At 39.1% G+C, this 18,123-nt stretch overlaps 1 protein-coding gene across 1 annotated transcript in view; it reads right to left on the bottom strand.

Annotated features, from left to right (window-relative positions):
* Positions 1–18,123, bottom strand: part of DNAH7 (dynein, axonemal, heavy chain 7) — a 308,525-nt gene that overhangs the window by 37,189 nt on the left and 253,213 nt on the right. The window contains exons 54-57 of the mRNA XM_006878928.1: positions 17,315–17,407; positions 7,696–7,872; positions 6,113–6,274; positions 2,292–2,492 (exon numbers count right to left, since the gene is read on the bottom strand). Coding sequence (XP_006878990.1) covers positions 2,292–2,492; positions 6,113–6,274; positions 7,696–7,872; positions 17,315–17,407 — 633 coding nt within the window. The remainder of the gene's footprint in view (positions 1–2,291; positions 2,493–6,112; positions 6,275–7,695; positions 7,873–17,314; positions 17,408–18,123) is intronic.

The following is an 18,123-nucleotide window of genomic DNA, read 5'->3' as shown; positions in this document are numbered from 1 at the left end:
TATTTGTGTATCTGTGTATATTTGTGTGTGTGTATATATGCCCATGTATATGTGTTTGTAAATATATATGTAAAATGTATGTGTACGTGTGTGTATATAATTGCTACTTTTTCTATTTTAAAAAGCCAAGAACCATAGCTATTCCAATAAAGATAAGTACATCTATCAACTAGAATTTGTTCTCTAATACATGCTTCACTAGAAAGAGCCAGAGGACCTCAAAAAATGGCTAATTCCAGATTTTAATTAAGATAGGGACAAGATGAATCTTACTCACCTAAGTCAGAAAATGAAGGATCACAAAATAGAATAATTCTTAATACACAATAAGAGTATCAGCACTAGGGAAATACAGCATGCATGCAATCATTTCACAGTCATCAGAGGCAATCATTTGAACAGGCAAGGATCACTATTGAGTATTAAGTTTGGATAGTAAGTAGATTTTTATGAGAAACAGGATATTTGCATTTTCCTATAATGTTTCTTCATAGGCTGATGATTAATTGCAGACAGAAGGAGAGAATAGTTCTTATACATTAGAGAACTTAGGTAATGCCTTTGTCTCAATGATCAAAATTACTATTACCAATAAGGAACAAATGGACATCCTATGCCACCAGGTGAGACATCACCAATCACAACAATTTCTAGCTAAGAAATTATAAATGGAATTCTAATCATTAGGAGAACATAAAGAAACCCAAAATGAGAAACACTATTTAAAAATAAACTGGAGCAGGATTTAACTCTTAAAAATTCTTGAAAAAGAATTCAATTCTTGAAAAATGGAGATGTCATAAAAAGAAGATAATTGCTTGGGAAATGTTCCAGATTAAAGAACCCAGACAGGGGAAATTACATAATGCCCAACCATAGGCTGTCTCCTGTAAAGGAGGGCACATACTCTAGAGAACTTCATTAACTTGATGGCAAAACTGGAACACCAAAGGCAGAATATAAATAATATTGGATCCTTTTTCAATTTACTAAAACTGGTAACTACATTGTGACTAAACAGGATAATATTCTTATGCTTGGGAAATAGAAACTGTAGTATTCGAGGACATGAAGTCATAATGTATCAGCAATGTATTTATCTGCAATTTACAAGTGCATGTGTGTATACAGAGAAAGAGCACAAGCCATGCGATATTATAACTGCAGGTGAATATGGGTAAAGGGAGCTCTTTATACTATTTTTATACTTTTAACTTTTTGTAAGTTCTAAAATGATTTTCAAATCAAATATTAAAACAGAAAAAAATATGTTGTACTGATTTAGCATTTGAAGAGATTTTAGTTCTGCCTTCAACTGTGAGTTTATAAATGCTTGGACCTGTAACAACTGTGAATTTGGCGAGAGAGACCTTTTGATCTAGAAAAAAGGACGACTTAGTAAAATTTTGCAAAGGATTCTATGCAGCCCGTCATGTACAGAAATGCCCTTGCCGCCTACCTACAGGTAACCTGCTCTTTCTGAACCAAATCAATGCAAAAGCTAGTCATAGGGCAAGACTTAGAAGTTTAAAGTAAGGTTTGACTCATTTTTAAATATAGGTTTTTGTTTGGTTTAAGTACCCAACACTTTTGTGTCATAGAAGTACTTTATTTTTAATGTTTTCTTTTGATAATGTAATGTACTTAAAACATATTCAGACATTAAGAGTGTGAGCTTTTTAATGGCAAAATCATATCAAGGTTCATGACCCCTCTTAAAAAGAACCCTTCCATTTTTAATTATGGCAAAACACTGAAACAATTTCAAGTCACAGACATTCACATGCAGAATTCTAATCATGAAAGCAGTGGGAGGTATCCCTGCTTGCCCAGTGATGCTAAAAAGGACTCATATGAGTCCCATCAATCAAGGAGTAAAATCATCTTGGCTCTCATTATAGTTAGATGGAGGAAATATTTTTATGTTTCAATTTAGAGATATGCCTCCAAATAGCAGAGGGCTCAGCTAATATACTGAAACAAGATTCTCCAAGCTTGCAGATTTGTACTGGGAATGGCTTACAGCTGACTTTCTAAATAGAAAGCTGCATTATTAATAATACACCACAAGATCTCAGCTGAGCAGGAATGAGGCTGGTGGTAAAATTAAAATAAAATATTAATAAAATTGACTTCCCCCCACAGTCAATAATCAGTAATCAAAACCAACTGCATTGCTGTGCAGGAGACCTATTTAATTTGTAGTTTTACTCAGCACACACATCCGTGATCACCAGGGGCCACTTGATAGCTTCCCAGGGCTGAGGTAACAAGACTTATCCATTACTAACAGGCTTTTTGCAGCTGCCAAAGAACTCGGGGTCAGAGATTGGGTCCATAAGGTACGACCGAATGATGTTAGCCCGCAAGCCTTTCGGTGCTTCATTGGTCATTTTCACTCCGTTCTGCAGTACAGACACAGGGAAGTTTGGAGATGGGTAACTTGTCAGCCAAATGCGGAAGTCTGGATGTGTGGTTTCTGGGCTGAGCTCCTGCAAGAAAAGAAATCACATACAAAAGGGTGAATAAAGCCCCAAAAAAGCTTGGAATCAGGCTAACAGGAAGAAAGCATGGGGACAAGAATGAACTTCCTTGCCATGAATTTTATGATTTTATGGTAATAGTCAAGCCTGAACTACAAAGGATAATAGCATTGTTGTAAAGGTTACATAGAAGGTGGGAATAACTTGCATGTGCCCTTCACTGTCTGCCAATCTAGTCTGATTTCCTATTTTTACCTCCCCAAATCAGCCATGGCAGCAGTATCTACTGTTAAAAATCTCAAATCTTATCCGCAAGATGCTTGTTTGTACATTTACAGCAACAGGGTAAGGATGAAAGAGCAAGGCTATATAGGTGCCAACATTTTTAATAACAGTAACAGGGAGTTCAGGGAGCTCTGGTGGCCTAGTAGCAAGAAGCTGCACTGCCGTTCTGAAGGCACATGGTTCAAGGCCACCAGCTGTTCCACAGTAGAAGGATGGGCAGTCTCCTCCTGTGCAATTAACTCCCTCTGAAAACCCACTGGAGGGTCAGCTACAGGTGAGCTCCGACCACCCCCACCCGACTCTACGGTATACAACAACAGCAGCAGCAGCAACAATAGGGAGTTAAGGCACCGTTTTTTCCCACTTCTCTATATCTAGAGAGTTAAGCAACATGACCAACGGGACTTTGAGCCAGGCTCATCATCCATTAGGGACAGTTCTTCCCTTTTATACGAATCCATAAAGGCAATATACGAGAGAGTTCAACAGACTATTGGAATGGGCTGGATTTAGAGGAACCATAGGTACAAATATAAAATTGATATGAAACTTGAAGGATGAGTATGTGCTGGTTAGCGAATAAATGAAGACACAGCTTTCCAAGCAGAATAACAAGTATTATTAGAAAGCATGCTGCACTAACGGAAATGAAGGCAGCTCAAACGAACACAGTCTAGGAGTCAAGCTAGCACATGGCCAGAGACAAAACCTGAGGGTTCAGGCCATGACAGTGGTGCTGCAAGCCATGCTAAACCCCCAAACCAAGCCCACTGCCTTCAGTGGAGTCTTACACATAGCAACTCGTGATTGGGATTACAAGGTTGTAATCCTTTACTGGAGGAAATAACACACCTTGGTTCCAAGGAGCAACTGGTGTTAAGAATCCCCAATATTTTGATTAAACTACAGAACAATATCACTGATTTCACATGCAAGCAAGATTCTACTGAAGATTATCCAAAAACGACTGGAACAGCACATCAGCAGAGAACTGCCAGAAGTCCAGGCTGGGTTTAGAAGGGGTCATGGTACTAGGGATATTGTAGTTAATGTTAGATGGATCTTGGCTGAAAGCAGGGGATACCAGAGGAATGTATATCTGTGTTTCATTGACTATGCAAAGGCATTTGACTGTGTGGATCATAACAAACTGTGGCTGACTCTGAGAAAAATGGGAATCCCAGACAACTTGATCGTGCTAATGCAAAACCTATACTTAGACCAAAAGGCAGTCATCAGAACAGAGCAAGGAAACACTGATTGGTTCAAAAAAGGGTGTATGCCAGGGATGTGTCCTATCTCCATACCCTTTCAACCTGTATGCAGAGCAGATTATCTGAGAGGCTGGGCTCTATGAGGAGAAGTGTGGCATCAGGATCATTGGAAGATCTATCAACAATCTGCATTATGCAGATGACACAACCCTGTTTGCTGAAACTGAGGAGGACCTGAAATGCTTGCTGCAGAGGGTCAAGGACTACAGCCTTCAATATAGATTGAGGGGCAATATCAAGAAGACAAAGATTATCACCACTGGACCAATCAGTAGCATCAGGATGGATGGTGAAGATATTGAGATTGTTAACAACTTTAGTCTGCCTGGCTCCATAATCAACACTCTTGGCACCAGCAGCCAGGAAATTAAAAGACGTATTGCAATGGGAAAGTTTGCTATTAGGGACTTCTCTAGGGTACTGAAGAGCAATGGTGTCACTCTGGAGACTAAGGTGCATCTGGTACAGGCTATGGTCTTTGCAATCACTTGTTATGCATCAGAGAGTTGGACAATGATTAGGGAGGCTAGAAGGAGAATTGATGCCTTTGAGCTGTGGTGCTGGAGAAGAGTGTTGAATGTACCATGGACTGCCAAGAAAACAAACAGATTCATCCTAGAGAGGGTTAAAGCAGGCTGCTCCTTGGAGGCAAGGGTTCTGGGGCTTCGTCTGACATACTTTGGACATGTTGTAAGGAGGGACTGGTCCTTGGACAGGGACATCATGCCTGGGAGGGTGGATGGACAGCGCTGGAGGGGAAAGCCCTCTATGAGGTGGATTGATTCAGTGACTGGGGTACTCGGGATGGGTATGTCACAGGCAGTGCGATTGGCATAGGACAAAGCAGAGTTTAGGGCTGTTGTACATAGGGTCACTATGAGTTGCAAGCGACTTTACGGCACATAACAATAACAATCTGACACAGTAGAGAGTACACATCTTCAGAGTTCAAGACATATTAAGTGTTTGGAATTTATCTTGGATGCAATGGAAAGCCATGAAAAGGTTTTTAGCAGTGAAATGCTATTCATTTGCTAATTCAATAAATATTTCTTTATTGCTTCCCAGGGTCCAGGTAATGGGTATAAAAGGCACTGTCACTGAGTAGGACTGACTTATAAGCTGATCCTCCAGCAGGTGTTTGGAGGCTGTAAATCTCACAGGAAAGTGGCGTCCTTTCTCCCACGGAGCCATAGGTAGATCTGAACTGTGCCAAGGGCACTACCTTTGGCTTAGCAACACAACTCTCTACAGACTATGCCACTAACAGTCCCTGATGGAAATAAAGGCAGAAAATAAAACAGAAAAATACTGTTTTTACAACACTTATGAATACAAGACAAAGTGGTGACGAGTGGCAGAAAGAAAAATAAAATCCCCTGTATAAAGATCCAGTTGGATGGCGGGGCAGCACAAGTTACCTCATTGCCTTGGCCCCTGGGTAGTCTGAGGGAGGCTGAGGTAGAAGTGAGCAGGCAGCTAGAGGTATCGTAATCCCCACACTGACATGTTTGTTTATGTTTATTGGAATCATGCATCTAGTTTCTGTTTACTCAAGTATGTGACATAGAGTTTTCTCCCAGCAACTGTTACCCACAGCAAGGAGACGATAGTGACACCAGAAAGGTCTGCGAAGTGGAAGGCAAGTGGCCAACTGGGTTAGAAGCCCATTCAGAGGAAAAGTCTACCAGAAACCGTGTGGCTTAGAGCAGCCAAATGAATTTCACCACCAACATCCTCCTTCGCCATTTGTAAACTTAATTGTCAAACCTGATTTTTGTTTACCTTGTGCTTTACTCACATTTGGACATGCTTCTCTGGCGTAGCGATATTTCCCTTATTCTGGATGAGCCAGGAGCTTAACGGAGCCATCAGCAAGGTGTGGCCATGTACCTCTTTTGCTCCAGATACATCTCTTATAATGAATCTATGTCACCTGCAATCTACCAACACTAGTGATCTACAACCCTCCTAATGAGAGGGAAGAAAGGGAGTTTTTTTCAGATGGAATATATATCAATAATTATGTTCTGACGAAACAACTTATCACAAATAAACTTGAAACGTTACCTCACAAACTTTCTCGAGGGTTGGCATCCAAGAGGTGGCAAGGTGGCAATTCTGAAGAACAACCCATGTTCCTTCCTTAATACCTTTTTCTAACATCTTCATTGCTATGGGTCCTTGGCCTTGACCAAGGGACAGAGAGCTAAGTTTTGTTCCTCCATAGCCCTGTGTACAAAAATAGTAAGATGTTATTAAAATCACATTTTACAAGAGTAAAAAAAATATTATTACAGACAAATAGGAGCCTCAAGTATATGAAAATACAACAATCCAGCATCCTGCAAAGATCTAAGCATGACGGTGTTGCTAAAGTTGTTAGGCACTGTTGTGTTGACTATGACACAGAGCCACCCTATGAACAACAAAGGGAAAACTTGCCCCAGCTTGTGCCATTCTCATGATCAGTTGGTTGTGATATAGAGACATAAAATGAATTCTTATAAAACTTAAGAATCCTATAGTTAGATAAAAACACATGTTAATTTATGTATGACATACATTCATGGCTATGAATGTAAAACTGCAAAGGTTTTTGGACAATGGAGATTAGAAAACATTAAAACATTCCTAGCATTCTTAATTATGGTCGTGGTCTTAGAAATATTACTATCATTATCACAGTAAGTGGTAAGTCAAAAGTCATTTTCTTCTCTGTTTCTGACCTCCCACCTTTCCTACCATAATGTTCAGCCCCTCCTGACAACATGCTCAAAGCATGAGTGAGCAAGCTTCATCATCCTTAGCCTCTCCAAGACAGACTTGTTAGTTCTTTGGCAGTCAGAGTGGGTTGTTTATGGAATGGACTGCTAACCACATAATCAGTAGTTCAAATCCACCAGTGACTCCAAGGGAGAAAGATAAAGATGAAGCCGTCTGCCCCTTTTAAGACTTACAGCCTTGGAAACCAATGGAAGTTGACCTAGACACTTCCCCCCCCCACACACACATATTTTACTCACTGACTCATGGCCATCAGATTGGAAATGACTCATAGCTCACCTTTCATTGGATTTCTGAGGTTGTGAATTCTGGAACCACTGGTGGATTTGAACTGCCAGAAGGCTCAGCAAGACCCTTGGGTTAGCAGTACAGCTTCCTTCAGACTTGTTGTTAGGTGTCATCAAGTTGAATACAACTCATAGCGACCCTAGGAACAACGCATCTGAACCCGTCTTACCCTGTGTCATCTACACATTTCCTAACACACTAGAGCCCACTGTGGCCGTCACCATGTCAATCCACCTGGTTGACGGTCTTCCTTTCCTTTGCTGACCCTCCACCCTTCCAAGTGTCATGTCCTTATCCAAGGAACAGCCCCTCCTAGCCACATGTTTGAAGTACAAGAAGTGAAGCCTCATCATCTTTGCCTCCAAAGAGCACTCTGGCTGCACCCTCTCCAAGGTATATTTGTTTGTTCTTTTGGCCAGGCATGGGATGTTCAGTGCTCTTTTCCAACAAAGGCATCAATTGTTCTTGTCATCCTCATTCACTGTCCAGCTCTCAGATGCACAACAAGTGATCGAAAACTACAGACTACACCACCAGAATTCCCTGTATATCCTATGATAACATCTGTTTTGAGGTACCTGGTCATCAGCGAATTTTAGAAGGGCAGCCATGGGATCGGCTCCAGGAGAGAGCACAAAAATGAGTGGTGCACAACAGTTACTGTCCCCAAATGCCTTGGATAAGTCAAAGGGGGGTGGTTCAATGAACAAGCGTCCAAGTTTCTTGGTTATAAATTCTTGTACCATTGGAATAATCTGGAAAGAAATGATAACATATTGGGAAAAAATCAGGCTTCTAAATGAAAAAATTTCTGTTCGAAAGTTCAGATACAATGAAGTTTTTTTTTAATAGTGGATATTATATTAGCTCAAAAACCCACTAACTGCTGTATAATCAATTCTTTTTTTTTTTTAAAGAATCACTTCTGACTCCTCAGGCCATCTTCACGGGAAAAGGCGGCTCATCTTTGTCCTGTAGAACAGCTAGTGGATTCTAACTCCTAACCTTTTACAGCAGCCTGACATGTCAGGTCATGTAATACCCCAAGAGTTTAGGTATTCATTAAAAATGGCAGAGATTGAAAGGCACTACTGTTTATAAAGATGCTTTTTACATAAGAAAAAATTTTCTAAATTATTTAAACAATAAAAGCTAGATGTGTGATTGTTAATACCAGAATAAAAAAGTTATTTTCTTCCTTTCAGTAAGTATTTAAAACAAAATGAGTAAAGAAGAAACATTAGTTCTTTAGTTTTAAAAACACTGATGGCACCCAATCAACAATTTAAAAGTAGAAATTTGAGTGTCATTTTCCACAAAATTTCCAACACTATCGAGAAAGAACTGATGCAGCTGGAAGAGAGGGGAAAGGTGAAACATTGTGAAAAATAAACAAGTCTTTTATCTAAGAAACAAATAAATCTATATTGCATAGGTTTTTGGGGTTTTTTTCTATTAAAACATCTGAGCACTTTCTTGAAGCTTATTTGAGAAAGGGCAGAACTCTGTGGCTTGGGTTAACTAGTACCTTCAGGCTTTGATTTGGGAATGGGATTTTACCGCTCAACTGATGTACAGTGTCTAGCCACAGGCACTCTGTTCCTTATGACCAGTGAAATACCTATACCTGGTTTTTGGTGATGGCTTCAGATTGGCATGATTCAAGTGAAGCCTCTAAAAGTTATAAAGGTGGATTAAACAAACCCTAATCCTTTGTTTAGCTAACAAATCATATTAACATTTATACCTCCTACTAAATTTTCATTCTACAAACATTCTTTGCTTTTGTCTGTCCTTTCTTCATCAGGCTTGTTGCATAATTTTGTTTATTGCTCAATAAAACTTTGTAACATATTCAACATCTATTTGCCTTTTCAGCACAGAAGTCACTGGATATGGCAAAGGAAAGCATGATAACAAAATAAAGTACAAGATTAAGGAGGAAAAGCAGAAGAGAAAATGAGGTGAGACACATTCTGTCTAGTACTATGGTCTTAGTTTTGTGATTTTTTTTTTACAAGAATGTAGACTATATTTTCACAGGTGAAAGAAGAGATGCTGATTAAGCTCTAAGAAAATAGCTAAATTTTATGCTAAGTAAATGAATAAACCAAATGTTTTCGACTTTTTTTTATACTGGTGGATTTGAACTGCAAACCTTTGGGATTGCAGCACAGCTTCTTTCCATTAGGCCACCAGAGCTCCTTTATATCTAGTGAATGGGTTTAATATTGGCTTGATTGACTAAAATTTGATTTCACAGGGAAGTCACTTGACAATATCTCCTCCCTGACTTTATAAGGTTAATTGCAGGATCATCCTGTAAAAGTGAGTGGAGAAAAAAGCCCCAGTATGTAATACAGGATTTGATTTCTTCAAAGTGACTTTAAGTCTTCTTTGCAGATAATGAATTCACAGAATTAATTTTTGTTTTTGTATACAAAAAACTACCAAGCTGAATTTAAAATTCCATGTTAAACTTTAAAAGCAATACATTATAGGGCATTATGATTATCATAAGAGTATGGAATGAAGGTTGCAGAGTGGAGTATACGAGGCGCAGAGTGCAGGGGGATTGTATAGCAATGAAGGAATTTTTCTTTTACTTTTCAAAGAGAAGAGCGAACTGCGGGTGGGAGGGTGGGCGGAGAGAAAAGTGCCACAATGAATGAATGGAAATTCAAAATCTCTGTAAATGTTAATTCAAATTAATAATAATAATAATAATTCCATGTTAAATTAACTGGAAATGGCTGTTTTAGAATAATATCTATTTGTACATTGCATATGTACTTCTTTTGATATTTAATCTCATTTTACATACACTTGATAAAAACTACAAGTGTCTATGTGGACAGCATTGTGAACACTAATTATCTTAACCTTAATTTGTCCCTTACATGTTGGTGCTGTTGTTGTTACATGCTGTCGAGCTGACTACAACTCATAGTGATGCTCTGAACAACAGACCGGCACTGGGATCTATTGTGACGGCCTCGTAAGCTCTGTCACGCTCAAGCCCTCTGTGATGGTCACTATGTTCATTTCCCTCTTCAGGCTCTTCCTTTCTTTTGCTGACCCTCTCTCTACCTTTTCTTACATGAGGTCCTGTTACAAGGCGCTTGGTTCCTCCTGAAAACACACCCACAGTAGTGGAGGTTTCACCATCCTCGCCTCCAAGGCACACGCTTGTTGCACTTCCTTGAACACAGACTGGGCTGGGGCTTTTTGGAAGTTCATTGTTGTTGCTGTGTGCCACTGAATCATTACTGAGCCATAGCCAACCCTCCAGCCCATTTTCAGAGGCTATAAATCGCCCAAGAGGAGGTTATCATTCTCCCAAGAGCAGCTAGTGGATTCAAACCTCAGGTCTTTAGAATTGCAGTGCAGCTCCTTACCCCTAGGCCACCAGAGCACCCTTGCAGTCCCTAGCATACACAATATTTTTGCCAACACCCCATTTCAAAGGCATCTACTTTTCTGTCATCCTCATTCACTGTCTCACTTTCAGACGCATAGGAAGCAAAGGGAAAAGCCATGACCTGGATCAGGGGCACCTTAGCTTTAAACTGATGTCCTTGCTCCTTTGAACCTTGAAGAGGGCCTTGACACTAGGTTTTTCCAATGTAGCACATCTTTTGAGTGCTTGACTGCTGCTACCATCAGTGCTAATTTTAGGTTCACATAAAAATAAATAATTGACAATTTCAATATTTTCTTCATCTATCATAATGTTGCCTATTAGGCTAATCCATTTGGAAGGCTATCGTCTTTTATCTTCTGCTGGAAGTGTTTCAAGTCCTTTTTATTTTCAGCAAGCAAGGCTGTGTCATCTGCTTAATGCAAGCTGTTGACAAGTCTTCCTCCAATCATGAGGCCACATTCTTCTTCATATAGAATGAATTCTCAAATTATTTGCTCAGCTTCTCAAGTAATTTACTCAGCATACAGATTGAATATATATGGAGACAGGCCATAGCCTGTCTTTAAACTGCTTCTTAGTCTATGTATATGTTTTTCATGAGGACAATTAAGAGTTCTGGGATTCCCATTCTCCTCAATGTTAGTAATAATTTTTATGATCCACACAGTCAAATGCCTTCAATTTCTACTGTCAAGTAAACTATTTTTCATACTCTGAAATATCCAAATAACAGACAAGTAATCCAAGCAATAAAAGAAATGCTGCTGTCCCTTATTTAATCTAAAGTTCTTAAAAATAAAGAGGTCCATTTTCAAATAACACATGGTGACACCTGCTTGAATGTTTAAAATTAAAATAGGCAGAGATAAGAGGTTATTAAAGCACATTAACCAGATAAGGGAACATGAGATATTCCAGAATGATGAGAAATGGATTGAAAAGAAGCTACAGAATATTTTCAAGGCTCCCAGAACAACTTAAAAGGGATATCGGCTCATATCCATGAATGCAATTATGTGTATACACAATAGTCCCCATGAGGTCAACAATTCCACTAGCTCACAACATCCTTGGAACTGGAGCAATGGCAAGAACAATTTGCAGGTGATACAATACTAGAAAAATTGTTCTCTGTGAAGTGACATATACATCTAAATTTTAACTGCATTTCTGTTTACACAAAGTATGGGAAATTCATTAGTATGTTACAATACCTTTAAAAATAACAATGTGTGCGGGGTGAGAGTTTGAAGGTGGGAAGTTGAAAGTTAGTAGGTGAAATATCTAGGCTTAGATTAGACTTTTTTCAAGTCTTCCCTCAATATTTCTCTGGATTCATTAAAATACGGAAATAGTATAGGTCAGAAACAACACATAGTTAAACTCCACAAAGTAAGAAATAGCAAATGAGCACACAGGATAATTGTGTACAATAAATAATTACTGAATAAGTGAATAGTAAATCAGATATCTTTTGTGAAAATGGAGCTCTCATTTTAAAAAATGCTCAACAAAAATAACAGAACTTTCATTGAAATTTAATAATAAATTAAAAATAACAGAACAATACATTCACATAAAGGTTAGGTTTTAGATAAGCTATTTCCTTGATTAAACCCCAATACCAAAATGAAGGAAAGAAATCTTTGTAACCGGACTAATAGGCAACATCATGACTGAGAGAAAAGATTTAAGTTGTCCATGATTTCATTTTACTTGGATCCATGATCAACACCCATGTTAACCACCAAGAAATCAAGAAACATGTTGCATTGGGCAAATCTGTTTCCAAGGGCCTCTTTAAGCACATTAAGAAACAAAGATGTTAAAGACTAAGGTGCACTTGACTCAGCTATGATGTTTTCAACAGGTTTCTAAGCATGTGAAAATCAGACACTGAGTAAGAAGACTAAACAATGATTAATGCCTTTGAATTACGGTGTTGGCATAGAGTACTAACAGACTATAGACTTCAGGGGGAAAAACCCAAACAAATCAGCATCGGAGGGAATGCAACCAGACTGCATACTAGAGGCAAGGATGGTGAACCTGTTTCATGGACTTTTGGCATGTTGTCAGAAGAGGTCAATCCTTGGAAAAAGACATTTGGAAAGATGGTCAGGGAAAGAGAAAAAGATGCTTAATGAGATGAACTGACACAATGATTACAATGGGCTTGAGCACAAAGATTGTCAAGACGGTGTGGGACAGGGAAATGCTTTGTCTGCTCTTCTTAGGGTTGCTATGAGTTGTAGTCAACTTGATAGCACCTAATTGTTGTTGTTGTTGTTATTTGCCTTCAAGTTGCTTGCGACTCTTAGTGACTCTCTGTACAAGAGCCCTGAAACCTGCTCTATCCTGTGTCAACTTTACTGTTTCCAACACACCTTTCCTCATTACCTTAGTCACTGTATCAATCTATCTCATTAATGGTCTCCCTCTATTTCTCTGTCCCTCCCACCTTCCCTCTCCACTCCCTCTTTGCAACATGCCCAAAGTATGTCAGACAAAGCCACAGAATCCTTGCCTTGAAGGAACAGGCTGGTTTTACCCTCTCTAGGACAAATCTGTTTGTTCTCCTGGCAGTCCATGATATCAATATTCTTCTCCAGCACCACAGCTCAAAGGCATCAATTCTCTTTTTATCATCCCTAGTCATTGTCCAGCTCTTTGATGCATAACAAAAAATTGCAAAGACTATGGCCTGGATCAGGTGCACCTTGGTCTCCAAACTGGTGTCATTGCTCTTCAGTACTCTGGAGAGGTCCCTAACAGCTAATTTCCTAATGCAATTCATCTCTTGATTTCCAGCCTGTTGATACCAAGAGTGTTGATCTTGCAGCCAAACAACTAAAGCTGTTAATAATCTCAATCTCTTCACCATCCATCATGATGCTGCCAATTGGCCCAGTGGTGAGAATCTTTGTTTACTTGATGTTAAGCTTCAATCCACATTGAAGGCTGCAGTTCTTGATCTTCTGCAGAAAGCGTTTCAGGTCCTCTTCAGTTTCAGCAATCAAGGTTGTGTCATCCGCATACCACCTCCAATCTTGAAGCCACATTCCTCCTCACACATCCCAGCCTCCCCGATGATCTGTTCTGCATATCGAATGAAAAGGTATGGATACATCCCTGGCATACACCCCTCCCAACTCTGAACCATGCAGTGTGTCTTTGCTTTGTTCTGAGGACTACCTCCTGATCCAAGCATAGATTTCACATAAGCACAATCAAATGTTCTGGGATTTCCATTCTTCTCAGAGTCAGCCATAGTTTGTTGTGACCCACGCAGTCAAATGTTTTGCATAGTCAATGAAACACACATAGACAGACATTCCTCTGGTTCTGCTTTCAGTCAAAATCCATCTAACATTAACTATAATATCCCCGGTATCACAGCCTCTTCTAAACCCAGCCTGCACATCTGGAAGTTCTCTGTTGATGTGTTGTTCCAGTCACTTGGATAATTTTCAGCAGAATCTTCCTTGCATGTGATATTCAAGCTATTGTTTGATAATTTCCAGACTCTGTCGGGTCACCTTTCTTTGCAATGGCAACAAGTATAGATCTCTTCCAGTCAGTTGGCCAAGGAGTTGACCTCCAGATTTCCTGGCACAATTCAGTGAGAGTATCCAGGGTAGCATTGAAATCTGTCAATTGGTATGCCATCAATTCCTGGGGCCTTACATTTTGCCAATTCTTTCAAAGCAGCTTGAACTTCTTCCTTCATCACCACAGGCTCTTGCTCATATGTTGTTTCATGAAATTCTTCTGTGTCCACCAATTTCTTCTGGCACAATGCCTCTGTATACTCCTTTGATCTACTTTTAATGCTTCTTGGATCATTTACTATTCTGCCCAAACCATCCTTAAGTATTACAACTCGTGGCTTCAATTTGTTTTTCAATTCCTTCAGCTTAAGAAATGGTGAGTTTGGCCCTTTTGATTTTTTAATTTTCTGACTCCAGCTCTTTGCACTTTTCATTATAATACTTTGCTTTGTAACCTCAAGGTGCCCTTTGAAATCTTCTGTTCAGCTCCTTAATTTCTTGATTTCTTCCCTCTGCTTTGGCTTCTTGGCACTCTTGTGCAATATTCAGAGTCTCATCTGACATTCACCTTGGTTGTTTTCTTCCTCCTCTGCCTTTATAATGAATTTTTTCCCCCCCAACCCTCCCCTGGAGTTGGTGAGTGCTTGCCTTTTTTTAAACAATTTTTTTAATAGGCATTTTAAGGAAGGTTGTCCACGTGCCACACAGAGGTAACTCATGGTTGCTGTGAAGCTGAACACTTTGACACTGATGTGTCAAATGCAAGAATGGTTACTCAGTGTTTGGTGGAGCTCCCCAATTAAAACAAGCTTGGAAGCAGGAGTGGCATCCACTTCCGAAATAGCTTGCCTCTGGAAATGCTATGAACCTGGGAAAAAGACGAAAGTTATGCAAGTGTCCAGGTCTTTCATTCATAGAGGCGCTATGAGTCGCCTATGACTCAACGGCACTTACCAACAAGGAGGTTTACAGAAAACTTGGATTTCCATTTATGTAATGACCTTTTGCATTCTTCATGGATGATATTATTGATATCCTCCCACAACTCATTCAGTCTTCACTCATTGGTGTTCAGGCCTCAAGCATATTCCTGAGATGGTTTTGAATTTCAAGCAGCATAAACTTAATGGTCAAATTTTGGTTCCTGTGGATTTAATTTTCTTCAACTTCAGCCTGAATTTGCATATAAGTAGTTGGTGGTCTGTTCCACAATCAGCACCTGGCCTAGTTTTCACAGTCGATATTGAGCCTCTCCAACGATTCTTCCCACAGAAGTAACTGATTTGATTCCTACGCATTCCATCAGGCGAAATCTACGTTCAGATATTTTGAATTTGCACAGAGATCAAGATCCTTACTATTGTTGTTATGTGCCATCAAGTCACCTGAGACTCACTACAACCCTAAGAACAACAGCTCTGAATCCTGCTCTGTTCTGAGTCCACCTTATTGTCTCTGACACACCTGCTCCCATTACCCTGCCACTGAGTCAGTCCACTACTTGGAGGGGAAAAACAGCCTAAGGGGTTTCTTCTACTCTCAGGATGTTTTCTCATAGCTGGCCTTTCCCTATCAGATTAAAACAAAAACAAAAGTGAAAAGCCTTTTGTCAGTAAACCTTTTCTTTCCACGAGACTTTTCCCAAAGTGTAGTTTTATAAACATAATACAAACACATACAATTTCAACTGCACCTTTCCAGTAACTTGGAGTTACAATTGGCCTCTCTGTGAGTGGTTCAAGCAGGGGTTAACCCCTGTCCACATACAACATGGTTGACGTGGTGACAGGATTTCCATTTGTTAGCACCAAAGGATCAAATTAGAGATGTTCACCTGAAGAAGGGCAAAGGCAAATTTCTGCATTTCACTTTTAGTGTTAAAATTTATTGAAACTTGCTTGTCTCCAAGACTGAATTATAACTCTTGAGGCAAATGAAGTGCACTTACTCTGTTTGCAAAGAAGCAGAGTAAGACTTGTCACTGTTGTATGATTATGCTTCCAAAGCTTCAGTTTGTAAAATGAAATCTCTCAGTAACACGCATTATAGAAGTATTGAGGCAAACATCTTTCTGAAAGCAGGAAAGGAGTCTCTGGTTTTCTATTATGTTTCCTTATGTTTGGCAAGTTCCTGCAGAATTTATCTGAGGCCAGAGGAACATATATTTTGATTTGACAAATTTCTTAAGAAGTTGCTTTTGTTTAAAGTTCAAAAGAATACAATGTGGCCAGAATTCCTTCATTTTGTTGCTGTATTCAAAACAATCCTCAGTATTTATCTATTTGATATACTTCCTTAGTCAATTAAACTACACATTGACAAGTACTTAAAGAAGTACAAACTCACTTGGTCTTCCTACTAATGGTTTCATGAACATTTTTTACGTTTTCCCAAACCAAAGTAGTAGGAAGGCTAGCATATGTAAATTCTTACTATGGGGTGAGATTAATTTTGAAGGAAGAATGAAAAAAGAGAGGGACAAAAAAAATATCTGCTAACAAAACATACTGTAGCTTAGAAATGAACCAACGAATAATTTTTGTGATAGATATACAAATTACATTCATGACTTAAAGCTAGAAAAGATAGGAAGTTCTTTTCCTACCACAGTAGCACAAGTAGACACAGTACACACTGTGGTCATTCCTGGCTCAGAATATACTGCCAGGTCAAGAAAGAATCACAAGCATTCACTGAAAGAAAAGTATGGCTTGACTTAATATAATCAGTGACTTAAGTTACAAATTAAAATAAAATAATGCTTTCTCTATCAATGTTCTACTTTTCCCCCTTCAAAGATGAAGCATTGTCTTATAAATCCTTAACTACTCTAAGCATGAATATAATAAGTTTTGAAATAATTATGAACAATCTTTATTTAAATAGTAATGATAAATAATTAGGATATTTCTCATTCCCACTTCCCCCCCCACCAACAGATATCTGTCTACACTTTTCTACTGTTATGTGAATATTTCTGGGAAATAATAGTCAATAATTTTAGGTGAAGTGATTTCCGTTATTTGTTGTTTAGTGTCCAATTCAGTATGGCTTTAATATATACACAAACTTTCTGGGAAAAGGCAGCATTAGAAGGAAGTGGGGTCCTTTCCCCAGGCTCCCCCACCTCCCTCATTATAGAATAAGGAAATCTAACTTCAGCTGAACTGTGGAGAGAAGAGAGACAGAAATCACTGAGCTGCTTTCAAAGCCTACATTTACCTTGTCTGGCCTCAAGCAACGAATGATAAGCATCCTTTGAAACTCACTTGCTTTTTCTTCCCAAATGTCAGGGAAATACTCATGGTGTGGTTCCTAAAATTACAATAGACACAGTTCAATGTCATCAGGAAGATTATTTCTAGAGAAATACAGTGTATTTTAAAATATGATTTCTTTCTACTGCTGTTGATGAAAATATACATAGCAAGACAATTGTGACCAATTCAACACTTTCTCCAAGTACAGTGACACTGATTGCATTCCTCCAATCACAGAACCATTTTCATCCTCTGTTTTCTAAATCACTCCTCTCCAGTACCATAAATTCATGGCCTCCTCAGGATATCTACTAAACTTTCAAACTGCTGTTGCCAGTTTGACCACATATGGATAGATCTTACTATATTAGTATGAAACTCCAGGTGGACACTTTACTCATTAAGTGAAATTAGTGTTTGGTTTTAAGAAGATTTCAAGGTATATTTTTAATCTGAGATTTAAAGATGATCTTAGAAAACAAGTGTCAGGGGTTCATCCAGAGTTCACGGCTCCAGGAAGTCAGAAGTCCACGAGAATCTGAAATTCTATTCTGCATTTCACCCTTTACAATCAAGATTCTTCTACACAATTTCTGATTAAAATATTTAGTAATGGTAGCCAGGCACAGGCACCATCTAGTTCTCTAGCTTCACGGCAAAGGAGGTGGTTGTTCATACGGGGACTGGCCACATAGCCCATACTCATCCTCTCTGCATCTCCTTCCTCTGCTGTTCTAAGCAAGCAGAGACCAACCGCTGAGCTTTGGATGG

The sequence above is a fragment of the Elephantulus edwardii genome, unplaced genomic scaffold (assembly GCF_000299155.1).
Source record: "Elephantulus edwardii isolate Elephantulus edwardi_28Jun2011 unplaced genomic scaffold, EleEdw1.0 scaffold00001, whole genome shotgun sequence".
Lineage (NCBI taxonomy): Eukaryota > Metazoa > Chordata > Mammalia > Macroscelidea > Macroscelididae > Elephantulus > Elephantulus edwardii.
The sequence above is the reverse complement of the archived record's forward strand: the minus strand, read 5'-3'. Positions and strand labels throughout refer to the sequence as shown.